This window comes from Protopterus annectens, chromosome 8.part1, assembly GCF_019279795.1.
Source record: "Protopterus annectens isolate FY-2018-M chromosome 8.part1, PAN1.0, whole genome shotgun sequence".
In the NCBI taxonomy this organism is placed as follows: Eukaryota; Metazoa; Chordata; order Ceratodontiformes; family Protopteridae; genus Protopterus; species Protopterus annectens.
The window spans coordinates 369,426,547-369,447,978 of record NC_056742.1 but is presented as its reverse complement, the minus strand read 5'-3'; the positions used below and the strand labels follow the sequence as shown (position 1 = coordinate 369,447,978).

Here is a 21,432-nt window from a genome sequence, read left to right as displayed (position 1 = left end):
CGTACCTCAGATTTTACAATACTTAACTGAGATGCTTCACAAGGGCATTTCTTTTTCCTCCATAAAAATTCACGCCTCAGCCATTTCAGCTCATTATAACACAGAACCCTCCCCTCTTCTCTCATCCACTGCTCAAGCAGTTCCTCAGAGGGGCCAAAAATTTAAGACCACCCAGGAGAGCTCCAACCCCTGTCTGGGACCTTAACTTTGCATTGGAGAAACTCACTCTACCTCCTTTCGAGCCAGATGCTAGTGCAGATTTAAAATTCCTTTCCTGGAAAACAGCCTTCCTTTAGCAATTACTTCAGCAAGGAAGGTATCTGAATTACAGGCCCTTATGGCAGTGGAGCCTTTCATCATCTTTCATGCGGACAGGGTGTACCTCAGAACCAATCCCTCCTTCATTCCCAAGGTGGTATCCAGTGTGGCTCTTAATCAGTTCATCCATTTGCCAACCTTCTTTCCTAATCCACAGAACAAGGGGGAATGGATACTGCACTCCTTAGATGTGTACAGACAACTTAGATTTTACTTGGACAGGACTCAAAGGAAATCTGAACAACTGCTGGTGGCTTTTGCTGCAGGGGCAGAGGGGAAGGCTATTTCAAAGCAAACCATTTCTAAATGGATAGGCCATTGCATTCATTTCTGCTATAAGCACCCTGGTAAACCTATCCCACAGGGGATCAGACCCCATTCAACCAGGGCTGCATCTACCTCTACAGCCTTTCTCAGAGGTGTCCCTACTAAGGACATCCTAGAAGCTGCTACCTGGAGTTCTGTACATACTTTCACCAAGCATTACCATTTGCCAATTTTATCCAAATCCAGAGCTGGCTTAGCCACTGCAGTCTTGCAGGGCATTATAGCTGGTCTTATTGCTATCTAAATTCCTCCTCCCATCCTTAGCTTTGGGAATCTACCGAAATGTGATGACTGCAACAGTGAAACACGAAGAACATAGTACAGTTGTGTACACGTACCATAAATGTAGATGTTCAAGTGTATTTACTGTTGCAGTCCTGGTTACCCTCCCTCCAGCACCCTTTTTCTGGCTATACCTCTACTCTCCTTTACTATGTTTAAAAGCTTTTTGGTGTATTTGGCTTTTTATTGGAGGTGTATCCTTGTATATATTTATATTTATTTTATTGCTTCCCATTATGGAGGCACCTGACATCTGGGGCAAGAAAAACTGATGTAATGATGTCTGCTGCATGTTTTATAACCCTGACTACCTGACATAATGGAAGAAGAGACCGCAACCAACGCAGGACCCAAGACTTTGTTAATCAGGCTGACTGAGGGCTACTGCAAGCAGATAACCCAAATGTGATGACTGCAACAGTGAATACACTCAACATCTACATTTATGGTAAGTGGACACAACTGTACTTTCCTGCATCTCCTTGGGAATAAAGCTTCCAAGATCTATCCTTATATCCCCTCCGGCAGGCCTAGTATGCACACATTGTTGCAGCAAAGTCTATTTTGGAGATCATCTATCCTGTTCTCCATGGCACATATCACTGTTATTCCCCTCCAGTTTATTAATATTGTCCCTGTTCTTTGTGATCTTTTGGTTTTGTGCAGACAAATTATACACATGTGTGAGCTGGGCTTCATGATTACTGTTTTATTCTTTATGTGCAGGATATCCGTAACATAAGACTGGAACATTTTTGTCAATAGTGCCAGAGAGTCTTCAGTAGTTTTCAAGTCTTCCACAATGTTGTCTGGAATTGTCACCATCTGGGCTATCTCTGTTTGATTCATCATTGACAGTTGTTATCTCTGTGTAGCTTCTACTTTAAGGGATGGGCTAGAAGAGCTTTGTTTCCAAAGTGTCAGACCATTCGCTTAACTGTTGGATTCTTAGCCTTTTGCTGCAACAGTGCTAATGTTAACATTGTCTGTAAAAATCTGACGGGTGAACAGCTGTTGGAGTCAAGCATCCACCATTACTGCATGCTGATGTGCATCGTGAGAATCACTGGGATCTTGCTATTAATTGAACTTAAGCAGTCACATCATCAGCTTGAGACCATAAAGGTCCAAGTATGGTTTCACTGATGAGTGGCATTATAAATGTCTTGCCAGAAGAAGATTCTTACTTGTGGGTAGAGCGAAATTGCTTGGGTGGATTAAATTTTCTGCCATGGTTAAAAGGGTGATATCAGAACAATATTGAACTTGTGTTGACTAGCTTGTATACAGACATTATCATCAGATGAACTTGTGTTGTAAATAGATGATGAAACACCAGGCTACTGCCATGCTTTCTAACTCAGTTGTCTGGACACCCTTGGAAAGATGTTTCTCAAATGCCTGAAGGCAGAATAGGCCTATCTTCCTCCCCATCAAACTGATACATAAATGATATTGATAAGAAAATGGCTTCCCCTGAGCTCTCCGCCCATCATGGTGTCACTCAAGGGCAGATGCATCTCTTGTGACCGTGGTCTCTAAAGAAGTACCTGTAATATCCTAGCCCTTGCTGCTCTGAAGATGCCCCTTAGATGGCTTTTTTGTGAGGGGTGTTGGCACCATTTCAGTTGGGGAATTTTTGAAAAGGTAGAATATGTGGCAAAGACAGAGACAGAATCTGATGAGAATAAAGGGAAGGGAATGATGTAACCTCTCTGTATTTTCTCACTGGCCCATGCCTGTTTAATGATCTTTCTCTGGGGTGGACTGTGGAGTGAGAACCTCCCCATCGGGAGTGCTAGGATCTACCCTTTAACTGGCCTAAGCCTCTTTGAAACTGCCTGAGATCCTGGATCTTGGGCTAGCAGCCCTGCTAGACTGTGACTGATTAAAACCTCTGAGAGCTTACTGACTCCTACTGTTGAGAATTGGTTGCTGCATCTGAGCCAAGCCTGTAGCTGATTCGTCACGATCCTATCTATGCATTCATCTGTTTATCATTTTACAGGTAAAACCTAAAACAAGCATATTAAGTTAATATAGCAGAATATGTGTGTGTGTATGTCTGTGTGTGTATTTATGTATATGTGTTTGTGTGTGTATGTATGTATAGATAGATATATATATATATATTTATTTTTTATTTTATTTTATTTTTTTTTTATTTTACATTTGTTGACCGGGAAAGTCCGACTGGACACATGTCCATTTTCAGCGGAGGCCCGGGGAGAAAAGCTCCAATAGTACATAGTAGGTTACAAAAAGTTCCAATAGTACATAGTAGGTTACAACAATGTTTGACAGCTAACATACGATTGTAGTTATGCACTAAATACCCAGGGAAGAAAAAAGATATATATCTATATATCTATATATATATCTATATATATCTATATATCTATATATATATATATATATATATATATATATATATATATATATATAATATGTTTGTATAAAAAGTGCATGTCTGTATATATAGCGGTCATTCATTCTGGATGACAATACAAATGAAAGACACAGCAATGACTTAACAATCTGAGCAGCATTACAAAAGAGTGTACATTTGTGTGAATCATAATTTGGTTATATTCAAGCTTTATGTATGTAGGAATGTGAATGAAAATTAATATTTGAAAAAGTGTTGGTTGTGAAAATGTGCAAAACTGCGTTATAACAAGTAGTGTGTATGTCCACGGGTTAGGTAAAAGGGTGAATTTAGTGTTGTACCTGCTTGGTGTGCTCTGTGTCTTTTTTCTTGATTAGTGGTTCTTTTAGGGAAAGTATTGTTAATAATGTAGTTTATAGAGTTATGGTTAGGTTTAGGGTTAGAGTGAGAGTTAGCACACATGCATATATAAACTGCAAGAAAAACCCAGCCAAGATAAAGTTTTCACTGTGTGATGCCTGAAATCTCTGAAATCTCTTCTAAGAGACCCATGGGATATATGCAAATGACTGTTAAGAACATCAAACGTTTCAGCTGCATGGCTTCTGAATGTCCTTGACTTTTTTACTTTTAAGTCTTTTATGGTTACATTCAGGCCATTAAATCCAACCCTCCCCCACTTGCTGTGAATATGCATATTTCAACCTTTTTATTGACCTCCTCATCCACGCAGCATAAATGAATAGTTTGGCTATAATTCAGAAACATAGGGTCTTTATACCCAGCTGATACCCATAAAAATTAAGGTGCCTGCAAAACACCCTGTGTTTTTGAAGTACAGTCAGACTATCCACTTATGCTTATAAGTAAAATAGTTGTGGAAATTCAGAAGCCATGTAGCTAAAACACTTGATGTCCTTAAGGGATCATTTTTATATACCCCATGGGCTCCATTATAAGAGGTATAAGGCATCACATAGTGACCTTTTTACCTTTGAGTTTGGAGATATATGTATATGTATTTATATATATTGAAACTGATCTAATCTGTCAAAATTCAAAACACTGACAAACATTTTAACCACAAAATATTAACAAGATTGCAGTTATAACAGGGATGGGAATATGCTGTTTCTCTGATATGGTACAAACTCGTAGTTGGTTTATTTAAGTGGCAGGATGTGGTGCATAGAGACTTGCCCTCTTGCGAAAACATTGCTTTTGGATTTGCATGCTGTCTTGGAGCATGCTCACTTACACACACACACGCACACATATATATATATATATATATATATATATATATATATATATATATATATATATATGGTCTATATGGGATAATCGAAATTTCAAAAGTTAGACTGCCATATGGTCGACACCATATGATCGAACTTTTTAAAAGTTCGAACATCTAATAATAATAAAAAAAAAAAAAAACAAATATGCAAATAACCTACACGAACGTTTTAAGCAGGGGGCTATTCCCCCTGCAGCCCCCATGTGGGGGACTGTGCCCCCCACACCCCTTGCTCTTTATATATACCAACTCCGAGCTCACACTACCGTGCAGAAAAGGTAAATGTTCCCATTCCACGCTGTACGGAGATCTCCATTAACAAGTTCGAACTTTCAAAAGTTCGATCATATGATGTCGACCATATGACAGTTGAACTTTTGAAAGTTCGAGGCTGGGGAATATGTCCCTTTCCTGGGACTGTGCGATCTTGTAGTTAGTATATATAATTAGCAGGAGTTGTGGGGGGGTTGGAGGGGGGCTTGCCCCCTGCAAAAAAACAATATTTTTCTCTCTTTTATTTATTTTTTTAACTTTTAGTTCGTATGTGGAGAGGATATTCCTCTCACATGCGTAGTGCCCAGTAAACATTTGCATTGTCAAACTTTTTTGGTTGATATTATTGACATTGACATTTGGGTGTTTCAGTCAGTAAGTACACCCATGTATAAATGTATGTGTGTGTGAGAACAGTATATAATTACATTTGAAACACCAACAGTATATAATTACATTTGAAACAGCATCATTCACACTGGTGTAAATCATCATTTACAGTGGTAACAATGATCAGAGTAGACCAGGCAGTCATATCAGGCTAATCCTTTGCAGTCCCTAGGCATTCCTATGCAGAATTATGATATAATCCCTCTGACATGTTCTGGGTATATGTCTTGTCCTACTGGACTTTGCCTGGTTCACCTTGAAGGAAAGGCAACCAGGGCCTTCTCACAAGAGGCCCAGATCAGCACCCTGGAATTCAGGAAAAAAAGCACATACTGCAGGTAGGTCAATTTACATAATTACTGAAAAATTATTGGTTCTTTAGCATGTCTTTTATATTGCTTTTTTACCACTTGTACCTTCAGACCTGTGGCAGGGGTAATGTTTACACTCTCGCGGCCCAAGCTTTGCCATGGCACAGGCAACCCCAGACACTTACACACGTAACTCTTTAATATCACACAACCACCCCACAGTCGATTGGACTTAGAGACACACATTCTCCCACACTCATGCTGCACTGCATACTACACATACTTTTATTTGATTCACTACCTAACCCCAGTGACTGCAACTACTCAAACAGGCATGTGCACACACACGCACATGGATGCACCCCCCCTCCCCCACATATTATTGAAATAGTCTGCAGATCTATTGCCTAATACTTACCTGGGAACCTGTGGATAAAAAGTATTGGTTCTGGAAAAAGGAAAGACCTCAAGAAATGGATCAATATTTGAAAGAATGTGTGGATTGGATTTTAGAAGTGAAACATCGCATAACAAATGAGAAAACAGACAGATGAGCTGATAACTGATGAATGAATTTAAAGCAACAAAGTCAATTAAGGCCTGTATCGGTATTATAGCTTCTACGCAAAACTTTGAAATATAAGGCGTTGAGTTTATAGACTGTTACACTGTCTACAGAAGCATTTTTCCATTCTACTTTTGCTAGACAGTACTGACTCTCTCTTTGGTAGTGATTTAAATAGCTATTTACAGTGTTTACAGCAACTGTTGATTTATGTTTTCATATGGTATTATTCTTATCTGCAGAACATTATCAAGTCACTCAGCCACTGTTTTGGGATACAGCGGCTGTTGTACAACATCATATGCTAATGTTATCACTCACAGGGTTAATACTTAAACACATGAAGATGGACAGCTAGTAATATACTGGCTAGATGCTTATAGATAGTTGCTGACTACATATCATGTGATGACAGCTACTTTAATAAAATCTCATATCACTGTTGTTTAGTTATACTGTCTATTTTCTTGTTATGTTTGCGTTTAAAGTCTGATGTTATAAATAACTGTAATTTACTGGATCATGACAGAAAGGAGTCCAGGAGGGTGAGCTTATCTAACAGATCAATAATCTAAGCTAAAATAAATACCTAGTTGTCTAGTCAGAATAAATTCTGACCGCTATGTTTTTTATAGCTAACAATGAATTGTAGATATTGAAATATGCAGAAAAATAATACTTTTTTGTTTCTTGATTGACAACAGGCATGGATTAAACATATCAGAGCACTTGAAGTCTCTGCTGAGTGGCATCACTGAACTAAACTTGAAAACTGGAGGTATTCCAGCACCTGCTCTAGTGCATGGTTCACTGGCCTTTTCAGTTGGACTGGACGATTCCCTTCAGACATACTGTGCAGCAGCATTATATGGGAAGGGACGTGTTGTTGTGGTAACACATGAAAGCCACCAGTTTGAGCCTCAGCTGAAGAAATTTATACTGAATGTGGTTCATTGGTTAGGTGATGGAAAGAAGCAACTGAATGTTGGTGTTGCAACTGATGCAGCACAAGTCCACAGGCTTCTTACAGCAGAAGGCATTAGATGCACACTGTCAGACCTTAGACCTGACATGAATATATACTGTTGTAAATCTTACAGTGACAGACAGGCTGATAAAATCCATGAGTTTGTAGCAGAGGGAGGAGGCTTATTCATTGGTGGCCAGGCTTGGTGGTGGGCTTCCCAAAATCCAGGATGTGAAGCAGCTGCTGAATATCCAGGGAATAAAATAATTAACAGATTTGGAATGACTATCCTTGGATGTACAATGAAGGATACTACATATAAACCTTTACGTGCTGAAGATGCCTGTCATCACTACCACTTCAGAAAGGCTTTGTTTCAGTTTCAGCAGCACCTCCTCTCAAAAGGAGGAGCACCATCAGAAGCCTGGCTTAAGCAACTTAGGAGAGACTGTAAGGAATTATTGAACATTCCAGCTGATGGAGTTGCTTCAGTGTTATTCATCAGGAAGATTTTAGCAGAACTAGTGAGCAGATGTGAAAATATTACTAAAATCTACCAAACTAAAGGGAATGTAAAAGATGAAATTCTGCTGTGTATAGCTGCAAATCTGTACAGTACAGGATGTGGCTATGAACTATCAATGTTTGGGAGTAAAGAAATACATCCAGCAACCTTTCCTGTGACCATTAACGTCAATGGCACAAATAAAGGTATGAATCTATTCATTAATGTTCTGCTAGTATGTTAAGGTTATTATGTATTGTATTACAAGTTTTAATTCTGGGAAGATCATTTTATTCTTGCATGTTTTCAGTTTGGAGAATATGAACATTTTCATTTTACTTTAATTTATTCTGTTGTAGTCCACTCACTGTTGTATGATAGTAGGATATTTTGCTTGTATGTTTGTTTTTTGTGGGTGAACTGGTTTAGAGACTATTTTGTGTCCCAGCTCATGCAAGAGTCAAAATGTGATACAGAGAATGGTGCATTGTACAGCCCAACACATAACAATAATACAGTGGTAACTAATACCAACTATATGTTATAACAGGTAACCCAACGTAAAGTAGGCAAGCAGTGCTTTGGAGGTAAGAGTGATACCAAACAAAAACAGTACTAACTGAACAAAAACTAAATTGCAATAAGAGCCATGTTAAGAACAAGTACATTGACAACAGTGAAGTATTAAATTAACTAAAACAAGTCGAGGGCTAAGACCTAGGAACATTAGTGTAAAACAGTGTATGCAAGGACAGATAATCTCAGGTCAGAAGATATTAGGTGCAGGGTAGAGGACAGGAAAAACAAAAGAGCAGGGAGGAGGGATGCGCAAGAAAGGTAAGCAGTAATTAAGGTAAGACTGTATGTAAGGACAAGGAAGAGTGAGATGTGAAAACATGAACGTTATAATAAAAATATACAAAAGAATGCTTTTTATTGTGTCGCTCTAAAAAGTAAAAAATAAGGAAGAAGAGTGAAAACTTTACAAAAGAAACACAGACAAGATGATTTCAGAAAGCATTCAATATTGGTTTTGCTGATTCTGATAATGAGGTACCAGAAGTAGTAGCAGGAATCTGTAAAACCAACCTTGAATGCTTTTCTGAAATCAGCTTGCCTGTGTTTCTTTTGCAGAGTTTTCACTCTTCCTTATTTTTTACTTTTTAGAGCAGCTCAGTAAAAAGCCTTTTTTTAATATGTTTTTATATTTTTATTTTTTACTTTTTAGTCTTTAAGTAAAACATTGTCCCTCTTTCATTAGCAAATACATTCTTCTTTTTCTTATTATTACTATTAGTACATTGCATTATGTTCAAGAGAGCATGAAACTCAAAACTGTTCCTAACTTGTTAGGGTGTTTGTTTGCCCAGACTCACTTCAGAGAATTTATCACAGTATTTGTTTACTGACGAGAATGTGCAGTTTTGTCCACCTTCCCCCTCCCTAACCCATGCACACCTGTACACTTGACAGCAGCACGTCTCCTGTTTTTCTTTTAGGGTGAATAGCGCACATCAAGCCCTCAGTTAGTGATCAGGGATGTTCATTAGTGCCAGATCCTTGTGTTCTGGAGCATGCCCTCCCACACTGCTTTCCATGCTGCTGCTGAAAATTAAGCCACTGGTACAGGCCTGGCTGCCACACAGCATTGCTACACTTTTACTGCCATTCCCTACTACTGTGAAACATGGCCAGAGGAATCTCCGCACCAAACGGGTAATGGGCAAGTGGGATGCAATTTAAACTCTGATAACTGCAGTAGGGAAACCACAACACTTGGGAGTGGAGAATCTGCTAATTGACTGTCATACTAATAGATAGGGTGTATAGTTAATGACCTTACTGGGAGAGGTGGTTGGGGGTCTATTAAACATTCTTTTCTGCGGATCTGTTCACCAGATAGGACTGTCCATGAATGTGCGTGTGTGGTGGAAATGATATAATGAGATGTCATTGTGTGTGTGTGTGTGTGTGTTTCTCATTTAAGGCCACTCATAGTACAGTGTGTGTGTGTGTGTGTGTGTGTGTGTGTGTGTGTGTGTGTGTGTGTGTGTGTGTGTGTGTGTGTGTGTGGTTCTCGTTTAAGGCCGCTTGTAGTACAGTGCATCCTGCTCTGTCCCTCTGTAGTTCTGTCACGTGTTTGTGGGTGTGCTCCTCACAGACGAGAAGCTCAGCATTTTTCTACTGTCTCGCGAGAGCATGACAGAACCATAGAGGAAGAGAGACACAGACAATTTCTATAAAAAGCATTCTAAAGAGCCACAAAGGCAATTTTAATAATAACAAATGGAGAGATTCTTTAACATACTTGCCTATAACTTAGATGCAAGTGGCAGTCTTAGATAATGTTTGCCACTTTTTTTTAATATTGGGGTAAGCCTCAGTGACTGCTTTAGGCTTGACATGTCATGATGTTATGTTGGGGTACAGTGCCTTTACATATTACATCTGCAGTGACATACACAAGTTTCGTAGTTTCCTTTTTTATATCATTTCTGGTTCATTGTTTAAATGCTGTGGACAAATGTGACAGATACCATAGTGTTGGGGAGTGCCTGTGTGTGTGTGTGTGTATTGTCTCGCTATATGCTTCCATACAATAAATGCATGGATTTGACTTTCATTCGATTCGAGCAGTGTTTCTTTAAGAGGGCATAAACAACATCAAACAATTTGTTACAGAAGGGGCATGACGATATGCTATGATCCGGCACTGACATTGCTGCTGCATTAGCAAATTTTAAACAGTTTGACAATCGTGCAAAAAGCCCATAGTATAAGTTATGAAAAGCTTTGCTCCTGATGATATCTAGATGCCACTTCATTTGCAACTCCCTCCACGACCTTTAGGCAAGATTTTATTGCGTGTGTGTGTGTGTGTGTGTGTGTGTGTGTGTGTGTGTGTGTGTGTGTCTGTAGGAAATGTTGTAGGGAAATGCGAGTGTGTGTGTGTGTCTGTATTTTCGTTTAAGGCTGCTCATAGTATATGTGTGTGTGTCTGTCTGTATTTTCACTTAAGACCACTTGTAGTGTCTGTTTGTGGAGGAAATGCTGCAGGGAGATGTGGGTCTATGTTCAATCATCGAATGTAACTTCCATCGAACGGCTGAACATTGAACTCTGTCCATTGAATGTTCATTCAGCAAACATTAATTTCATTGATGGGGAAAGTAACTAGTTGGCCACCACCTCCCTGTGTGCCCCACTGTAGTATTTCTAACCCACCCAGGTGGGGAGCTTTGGCCACCCACAAACCCCCCAACTATATATACCAGCTCTGAGACTGCACTACAGTGCGGAAAAGGGTAGATGAGGAAGTGGTGGCCAAATAGTTACTTTCACTACCAATGAAATGAACGTTCACTGAATGTTCAGCCATTCGATGGAAATTCCATTCGATGGCTGAACATAGACCCAGGAGATGCGAGGGTGTGTGTTTGTGTGTGTGTGTGTCTGCTGCGTGTGTGTCTGCATGTGCCTGTACGTCTGTGTGTGAGCTCATGTCTGTATATTTCTGTTATTTTGAATGGATCTTGTGTGTGTGTGTGTGTGTGTGTGTGTGTGTGTGTGTGTGTGTGTGTGTGTGTGTTGTCTCGCTATATGCTTCCATACAATAAATGCATTGATTTGACTTTCATTAGTTTCCTAGCAGTGTTTCTTTAAGAGGGCGCAAACATCATTGGATGATTTGTTACAGAAGGGGTGTGATGATATGCCACGATCCAGCACTGACATTGCTGCTGCATGCATTAGCAAATTTTAAACAGTTCGACAATGTATGCAAAAAGCCCTTAGTATAAGCTATGAAAAGCTTTGCTCTTGATGATATCTAGATGCCACTGCATTTGCAAATCCCACCGTGACCTTTAGGCAAGATTTTAGTGCCTGTGTGTGTGCTTGTGTGTGTGTGTGTGTGGGACATGTTGTAGGGAGATGCAAGAAGAGAGAGTGTGTGTGTCTGTGTGTGTCTGTTTTCGTTTAAGGCCGCTCATAGAGTATGTGTGTGTGTGTGTGTGTGTGTGTGTGTGTGTGTGTGTGTGTGTGTGTGTGTGTGTGTGTGTGTGTGTGTAGAAAATGATGTAGAGAGATGCAGGTGTGTGTGTGTGTGTGTGTGTGTGTGTGTGTATGTAGAAAATGATGTAGAGAGATGCAGGTGTGTGTGTGTGTGTGTGTGTGTGTGTGTGTGTGTGTGTGTGTGTGTGTGTGTGTGTGTGTGTGTGTGTGTGTGTGTGTGTGTGTGTATTGTTTTCCTAATGACAGAGGGACAATATTTCATTTAAAGACTAAAATATTATCCCTCTTGTCATTATTAGAATACTTTTTATTGAAATTGGCTTAGCATAAACATCATTGCACAGTTTGTTACAGAAGGCACGTGACGATATGGCACGATCCGCCTTACAAGAGAGTGCGATCTGTACTGAAATACTGCCAGATAATGCAAAACTTGTTACCCCAGCAACATTCTAAGTATACAACTAAACTAACGTCTTTCGGCTTTTCCTGTGTAGGGGTCGCCACAGTGGAACTCCAGTCCGCTAATGATTGGCAGTGGATTTTTACGGTGCCGAGTTGCCAGCCCAATGCCCAACCTTCATGTCTTAAAACGTCACTCGACCGCAGGGAGGACATGCAGACTCCACACAGAAGGTGCTCCAGCCAAGAATCAAATGGGAGAACCTCTTGCTGGGAGGCGACAATGCTAACCGCTGCAGCACTGCAGATTTCCGTTTCTCTTTTTGGTCCTTCATGCCACCATCCTCCTGTTATGATTTTCAACTTTGTCTCTAATCCTTGAGCATTGATCAAAACAATACTATTCTTACATTTCTGGAAAGGTCAGTCTTACCATGGGGTAGGAAAATTGTTCCTCTAATCCTTCTTTCTCTCACTGGTATCCATATTATTCCTTCTTTCATAAACCATCTTTCCGTACTACATTTTGCCAACAGTTGGCCAGAAGCTCTGCCATCCAGGGCTGGACTGTGGAATAACTGCAGCACCCCATTCTCTTCTGCCTGATATAGAGCCGAAAACTCAAATGGTTCTCCAGACTCATCTACCAAAGTGGCCTTCAGAGTGACCTGCTTTTTAGGCAACAATCTCTCCACTATAACCTTCACAGGTTCATCAAACAAACTTCTCGGATCAGGAGAAATTCTCACCAGTACTGACTTACATTGCTGTTGCATTGCAAATTTTAAACGGTTTGGCAATCTGTGAAAAAGCCCGTTGTATAAGTTAAGAAACTCTTTGTTCCTGATGATATTTAGATGCCACTGCATTTGCAACTTCCCACCTTGACATTTAGGTAAGACTTTAGCGTGTGTGTGTTTTCATTTAAGGTTGCTTATGTGTGGAGAAAATGGTGTAGGGGGATGTGTGGGTGTGTGTGTGAGTGCTTGAGTGTGCACATGTCTGTATATCTCTGTTATTCTGAGTGGATCTGGTGTGTGTGTGTGTCTGTTTTCGTTTAGAGACACGTAATGTGTGTGGAGAGAATGATGAAGGGAGAAGTGTATGTGTGTGTGTGTGTGTGTGTGTGTGTGTGTGTGTGTGTGTGTGTGTGTGTGTATGTCAATGTTCTGAATGGATCTAGTATGTGTGTGTGTGTTTTGTTTAAGGTCATTCAGTGTGTGTGGAGAAAATAATGTAGGGAGATGCGAGTGTGTGTGTATTGTCTCACTAATGACAGACTAAAATATTGTCCCTCTGTCATTATTAGAATGCTTTTTATTGAAATTGGCTTAGTGAGACAGATTAGCAGAGAGACAGAGCCACAAAGCCACTTTCAATAAAAAGCGTTCTAAAAAGAGAGATTGAAATGAGAAAAAAGTTTTAAGAAGCGGTCGTAGACCGTGGTGATAATGCCAGATAATGAGACAGTGCTGCGTATCTGTTTACAGTTGTTGAAGAAAGCCTAGCAGAAAGTTGCTAAAGCTAAAACTATCCAGGTGCACATTTGCATTTACCTTCAGTTTTGTAATATTTTTGTAGTTAATATACTTTCATCTGTTCATACCATCCTTTAAATATTTAACAGTGCATGAACGTCAGTTTAAAGACATCACTTGAATAAAGTGTGTGGAATTCCTTTTCAGCATTTTAATGTATACCAGATTCTTTCATTCATTTCTTCAATGATTTATATGTTGGCTCCACTTTTCTAGAGTCTGTTTAGAGAGAACCCTAGGTTTGCTGCTTCCAGTTTTGCTGGGAAAGTGTACTATGAAAAATATATATTTTAAAACTGGCAGAGTAGTCCACATTGTTACAACACGTGCAGACGTTTGAAACATCATCTGGTGCTTCTAGGTCCTATTCATAGATGGATAATTTTGTATACTATTGATATGTATTGGTTTCATACTCGTGAATGGGCGTTGAAGGTTGGGCGTCGAGCTGGCACCTCAGCACCGTAAAAATCTGCTGCCAATCATTAGCGGACTGGAGGTCTGCTGTGGCGACCCCTAACCGGGAAAAGCTGAAAGAAGAACAACTTGAATAAAGTTAAAAAAAAAAAAAAAAACCTCATGCATCACCTAGTAATATAAATTAAAGAAAACTGTTGTAATTAGTAAGGAGTTACATTACTTATCCATTTGTAGAGAAAAAAACATTAAGTAACGCAATTTAGAACATCAGCAGGATGGGAAAGTTAGTACTAAGATAAGATAATGTGATCTAATCTAATTACCCAAGAAGGGAAAAGAATCCTGTGTGAATTTTCATTTAGGTCATAATGAAGATATGCATGCCAGTGTAGTTTCAATTATGCTACAAAAAGAAATATCAACATTGGCAGATAATCTGCAAGTTAACTTAAAGTACAAATAAACAGATATAACAGCTCTTAAACATTAAATGAGCAAAGATGTACAAATAAGTATAAAAAAGAACAGGAAGAAATACAGGAAGGGGAAGTCGAAGAAAAAGTGCAAAGAGAAAGAGAAGGAAGAGGGGAATGGAGAGGTAGAATCTGCTACCTGAGCACTTTTTATTTTATTTTACGTTTGTTTACCGATATAGTCTGTCTGGACACAGGTCCTTTTTCAGCGGAGACCCAGGGAGAAAAGCTCCAAATACAGTATATAACTTTACATTAGAAAGTTCTGATTACATTGGACATTCTGATATATATAGAACAGGTGCAAACTGTTATAACAGATACTAACAGCCTGAAGGCTAAGCTTCTCATTTCATATGTTCATCGCCAAGTACACGAAGTGAAAGAAGTATAGAAATGAGTACACTTTAAAGCCAAAAATCCAATGCAATGAACCAATGCAATGAATCTTGAGAAAGCCTGGGAGAGCCTGGGTAAAAGCGCTTGATGTATTGGATGTTCGGATTTGTGTCGCTGTTGGACTACTTTTGAATTAAAATATTACAACTAGCACTTGGTTCTCAGTTCGTGGACTTTTCTTTTGTTTACACTTTAAACCCACAATCCATTACTGATTATCATCCCAGTAAATGAAAGAGGTTCTGAGATATGAAACGCCATGCTAATAATGGCAGTGAACTCAAGGTATATTGCTCTTAATCCTTTAAAAAGGGAACTCTGACGTCCATATCTGCCCAAATCCAAAAACAGGTATGGCCATGTAACATAATCAAGGCCTTTCTCTGCATCAACTGCCAGTACTGCCTACAGGTTCTGAAGTCCCCTATTATGTTCCATCTACAATCCTGCTGAGAGTATATTACCGCAAATATCGCTATCTTTAACAAAATTAGTCTGGTCTCCATGACCAAGGCACAGAATATAGTATTCCAAGCTAGACACCCCAGTTACTATAAATATTCTACAGTCTACATTTAATAATTGATGACCTCTGGAGATCCTGGATTTTTCCTAGCTTCAAATAATTAAACACCGTTTCCAAGAAGGAGCACATAAACCATCTTCTGATACATGTTTACAAGTTTTCAGTAAAGTCCTCAGTTTCTGAGAATGAAGAGACATACAGCTCTGCAGGTAGACCATCACTTCTGGGTCTTTGGGCTTACTTAGGTAGTAGACTTGAGTTCCTCTACAGACATTCTTATTTTTAATGCCTAAATTATCTCTACTGGAAGAACTGCTAAAGGTTTTAATTGCATATCTAATGTCTTATTTTAAATGTTTTCATCTACTGTGTTAGAATCCTGGGTACAGACTTTCTGGAAGTAGTACATAAACAACTCAAGCATAACTGATAGTGATAAAAATGTCCCCTTATTCTCAGGACCCCTTAAAGAAGTAGTAGCAGATATCCTGGAAATGACCTCACATATCCTAGAAAGGTGGTTCTGCACCTGTGGAGATACTGTCCTCTTAGCCTGTCTAGGGCTCAGTCTGTTTTAATATTTATCAAAGTCTGGATCTTGCTCTGTAATGTGACATATGCAGAGACTTTTCTTTATATTTTGTGGAGTCCTACTTAACTTATGCACATCTTACAAAGACATAAAGTCCTGCTGATGTTTATTCCAGAGGCCGCTGGCCTAGTAATGAAGCCTGGAATGCATACAACGCTTGAAGACATCTCCAGATCAAGTGAAGTGATGTGATGAGAGGTGACATGTCTGGCATACAAGGCATCCTGTCACCCACTACTGATGGATTTACTGCTCATCAGCAAGTCAAATGGTATAAGAAATACTTGGTCTAGGATCTAAACTTCTGCAACATCAACAAAGTGGTTTGGAGAGACAGGTTTATTTCACAAAGGATACTGCTGCTCTGGAAGAGACTTCCAACGCAGGTAAAACAAAGGTCATCCCTGTTCATATTCAAGCACAACTTGGATTTATGAAGGGAAAACAGTAAATTTACTCCAGAGTTGTCCTGTCTACTACTAATGGACAGAGGTAGCACCTAAATGCTTTATCCCATGCATGGGTCCCCTCGACTTATTTATGGTATGATCCCAGTTATTATAATTTGGGCTAATATGCAATTATCGACCATGAGATGGGTAAGGACAGTCTAACACCAAATGGGATAGGTTGATTCATGCACCAAAAGGGAAACAGATAGTCTAGTACACGGACCTACAAGTGTCAGCATAAACTCTTGGGATAGACAGTGTCATTAAACTAAGCGCACTTAGAATAAAAGAAGACTAATCACCAGACCTAGAGAGGAAGTGGCTCATGAGTGTCAGGGACAGCCAACAAGACATCATGGTCTGATAAGAGACGTAGAACCAAAGAGAAAGAAGTTACAGAACTGACAAGCTCTTGTGGTACATAAATTCTGTCTATCCAGCTGGAAGTGCCATGGCTGAATAAAGAGTCCTCTGCCATAAGCTCATAGCTGTTATTAGTCCTGAATCCATCAGTGCCATGTCCTGAATACAAACAGAAAAATGTTTTGAAATGGCAGACAGTCTAGGTGGAGTATGCTGCATTTGAATCCATAGTATGAAAAAGACAGTTAACATCCCTCATTACAGATAATTTCCCTTTAATGACTATATTGGAGTTATTGAAAACCCTGTAAACTTCTCTGATCCATATTTCTAGCTGTGTAGATAGTGAAAGAAAAGTCAAAATTTGTTACCTGCTAAAAGCCTTGTCTTAGAGACACAGGGCCCTAATGGATATTTAGAGGACTAAGCATATTTTGCTTGGGGAGTGAAAGGAAGAGAAGAGAGAGGGAGGAGCTTGCCGGAGGAGACATAGCAACTTGGGAACAACCAAAAGTGAGGGGAACGCTAGAAGAGCAAAATTCTGAAGTTGATGGGACCATTGTCATTGGTCTTGGGCCCACTATTCTAGGGTTGACAGTGTTGCCCTTGACTGAGTTGTATGCCTCTTTGGTCAGGACTGGGATGTAGGTGTTAATATTAAAATCTTACCTGTGTTGATGTCATCATGAGATTTCACTGCCCTCTTTGCGGACAGTGCAGGGAAAGTAATTATCTGTGCCAAGCTCTGCTCTCCTATCAGTCCTAAGCCATTAGCCTTCTACTGCTTGGTCTTTCTCTGTCACTTAGGCAGCTTTTGCCCTTGTGTCTTCTGCTGACCTGGTCTCTTCTGTTGACTATCCACTAGCAACCTAAGAGGGACAACCGTGGAATCATTGTCCTTGTCCTCCACCTCTCTCATCCCTCACTGTCACGCTACTTCTCTCTCCCACTCTCTACCTTCTGTTTTCTCTCTCCCCTTCTCTCTCTCTCTCTCTCTCCCAGGAGCATGAGGAACCTCCTAGATTCCCCTTGGAATCCACCTTCCTAATCTGGATGATAAGGAGGAGGGCACAGGTTCTCCAGAATTCCTGAGACGACCTCAGGTTTACAGAGATTCTGGAGATAGAGGTAGAAGAGAAATGGTTCTCAGACCCGGAGTTCTTCACATAAAGGATTCTACAGATTTGTTTTGGTCTACTGGACAGATTTCATAGCCACAACCTGAAGAAAAGACACCTATCTACCCTGTGTGGGCCACTCCAGAAACAGTGGCCCCATTTCCTAAGCCAGTGGACAGAGGGTTGCATCCTCCCAGGTGCTACGCATTCTGACAAGGGAATCCCAAGCTAGATATGCTGATTTCTGCACTATTCCTCTAAATATCCCTCAGAGTCCTGTGGTTCATGCACCAGATAAAATATTTTGGGTGCCTGACTGTTCTGAAGTATATGTACACATCCTTGACATTTGCCTTAGGGGTGCTTTCATACTTTGGTCTTATAACAGTGATCTCTAGAGTCATGTCTAACTTGGTAACCTCTACCATACAGCAGTTGTCAGATGGATCATAAAAGAAGCTTCTATCCCTAAAAGTCAGTGACACTGTCCTCAGTGATCAACCCTATTATGTTTGTGTCCCTTAATGCAACAGAAAGCACGGCAAGGATAGCAACTTAGGTTAATGCAGGATATCACCATTTCTAGCTCCATTTTACTGATTTCACTGAGGATTTCAGTGTGAATTTTATGAATGTCCCTTTTCATGGTCCTGAATTTTTGGCCCATAAGTTAAGACTCGCATGGATAAAATGGAAGCAGAGAGAAAAATTCTGAGCAGTGTCCCTTATGCAGCACACAGAAAAGCATGCATTAGCTTTGGTTTCATTGAAAGTGAAACAATAAAGTCTCAGGTAAGGGATCCAACTCCTCTGATGTTTTCAAGAGAGAGGTTAAAGTTACTATGGCTTAGGTTTTTGGTAGTCATCAAACAAGTTTAAGGAGGATCAAAGTAGTCCTGAGAATTTACTTGACTTTTTCTATTGTAAGCAGTCAGTGGTCACTAATGTCTATTTGTAGGCATAGCTGTTCATCAATACCGACCAGTGGGTGCAGGAAATCATTAAACAGGTTAAATTTATTTCAGCCTCAGTATCCCCTTCTTCGCCATGCTGAGCATTCCACCCTGCCAGAAGAATGCAGCCAAAGTAGAAGTGCTGAGTCTCTTAAAGAAAAGAACTATCTATGAGGTCCTATTAAGTCAGAGAGAGCTAGGATTTTACTCCAGATTCTTTGTAAAAGACCAGGGATCAAATGTTCCATCTGAGATCCAAGAAGCCTAATTACCTTTATTCCCAAAGACACCTTCCACATGATCTTATTTCAGACAGTCTTTGCTGTGTTAGCAGAAGGAGATGGAATGTGCTCTTTGGATCTTCAGGATAGTTGCCTGCTTGGCAAGCAACATAAGCAATCCAGAAGATTCCATCACTTCAGAGCTGGAGTTTGTCATTATTCCAAGCACTTCCATTTAGTCTCACCTCAGCTCCTAGGGGTCTACCAAATGCACATCCATGGTAGTGGCTGAGGTAGCCAAGGTGTTTCCTTACCTGGATGATTGCATCTACCCCAGCTCAGCTTTTCCTAGCAAGTGAGTGCTTGGCTGTTTTCTGGTAGCCCCCTTGGACATCATTATGAGCCTTCCTAAATCTCAGCTATATCCATATTTGCATGTAGTTTTCATAGTATTTGAACTGGACATGTTGAATTCCAAGGTAAAGCTTTCTCGAGACATAGGTTCATAGGTTGGTACTAGGCTGTCAGCCCTAGGGCTTATACAAGCCTAGCCATAACAATTCCCTGGCTATTTCTTCCCACAGTTTTACTTCTCTGGACCCCTGTCTAGCAGGGAGACTGACCTGATCCCCAGGGTGAATTTCCTATCTCCCATCCAATCATCAAGGTTTTGTTTGAAGAAGGCCAAAGAGGCGCTCTTCTTGACATGTTATGGGCAGTCTATTCCAGAGTCTGGGGAGTCTCTGGGTGTGGAACCTATCCCTCCAGCATGTTTTGTTCATTGTGATGACAAGGTTTAAATCCCTGGAGCGTGTGTCTCTGAGGGATTGGGATTTCTTTAAGTGTAGCATGTCCAACAGCTCTGGGTTTGACATGGCCTTGTATGTTAAACAGAGATTGCCTCTGAGTAGATGATATGCGACAGAGTATAGGTGGAGTTTTTGTAGACAGTTAGCATAGGGCATCTGCTTTAGGCCTGTGATTCTTTTAATGAGGAATTTCTGCAGCCTTTCCAGTTATTGCAGATGTCTTGAGAGGTACATACCAAACAGTCCATTGTATTCTATAATGGGTCTAATGAGGGATGAGTACAGTGGGGCAATGACCTCCTTTTTTCTGGATGAAACGCCCTTAGTGATGAGGTGTGCCACATAAAAGGATTTTCTGACTTTTGTTGCAATGTGGTTATTGAAGGTGAGACCACTGTCCACCTGTGTCCCCAAGTCTCTTATCACACTTTCAGTGTTTAGTGTACTGCCACTTATTTGTAATTCATGGGTACATGTTTTGTCCCAAAGGGGATAACTATACATTTCTTGGCATTGAGCTTGAGCCCATGGCTCTGGCACCAAGCATCTGTTTCTGTAAGGCCCTTTTGTAGAATATCCACATCATTTGGGGATTCAATAATGGCTCCCATTTTGCAGTCATCTGTGAACTTTGTTAGCCAGAGTCCCTTAGTGTTGGCCTGTACTTCAGAGAAGTAGATTCTAAACAAAAGCGGTCCCAGGACTGAACCCTGAGGTACTCCACTTGTCACTTGGCTGGAGCTGGATTTGGAGTCTGCTACTTTTACAGTGTGGGTTCTGTCAGTAAGCCAGTTGGCAACCCATCGAGTGACATGGGGATTAATGCCCAGCTTAGTAAGTTCATCTATGATTCCAGAGTGGGGAATGGTGTTGAAGGCCTTGGCAAGGTCCAGATAGGCTGTGTGGACCACCTTATCCTTGTCAATGGCTCTGAAGACTGATTCGTAGAAGTCTGTCAGGTTCAAGAGACAAGATCGGCCCTTCACGAACCCAAACTGTTGGGGTCCAGTGTTTAAAGGTTGCCAATGTCTTTGTTTATAGTTAAGGTCTTAATATCTGAAGTTGTTGCTTTTCTCATCTCCCATATAGTTTAGTTGCTGCACATCTCAACTGTTATATTGTTTCAGATCATCAGTGTCTCAGGATGCTGGGTCATATAGCAGTGGGCATTCCTATGATTCCCTTAGCCAGGATCCTCATGAGGGTTCTTCAGTGGTCACAGAATGTAGATTGAGAGGGAAATGAGGCTCACATATTTCATTCATGCAAATAACATCTGTTGCAGTGGTTAGATATAAACTGTCTATACTTGGGCAGTCCATTCCATTTTTTACGTTTTGGGCAACAGTCACTATGGACACTTTAGCCCTAGGGTGAAGGATGACATTTCTATAGGCAGATGATTCAATCAGTGTAGTTGTCAAGGCACTCTCTCTTCATATCAATATATTCAACATTAAGGGAGTTCTCCTTTCCCTTCTGTACAAACCAACACTATGTCTGTTGTACAGTACATCAATAAGTA

General features: G+C 40.3%; 1 protein-coding gene across 1 annotated transcript in view; it reads left to right on the top strand.

Moving 5' to 3' along the window:
* Window positions 1-21,432, top strand: part of LOC122810362 (TRPM8 channel-associated factor homolog) — a 430,351-nt gene that overhangs the window by 113,185 nt on the left and 295,734 nt on the right. Inside the window, exon 2 of the mRNA XM_044081946.1 lies at window positions 6,860-7,833. Coding sequence (XP_043937881.1) covers window positions 6,860-7,833 — 974 coding nt within the window. The remainder of the gene's footprint in view (window positions 1-6,859; window positions 7,834-21,432) is intronic.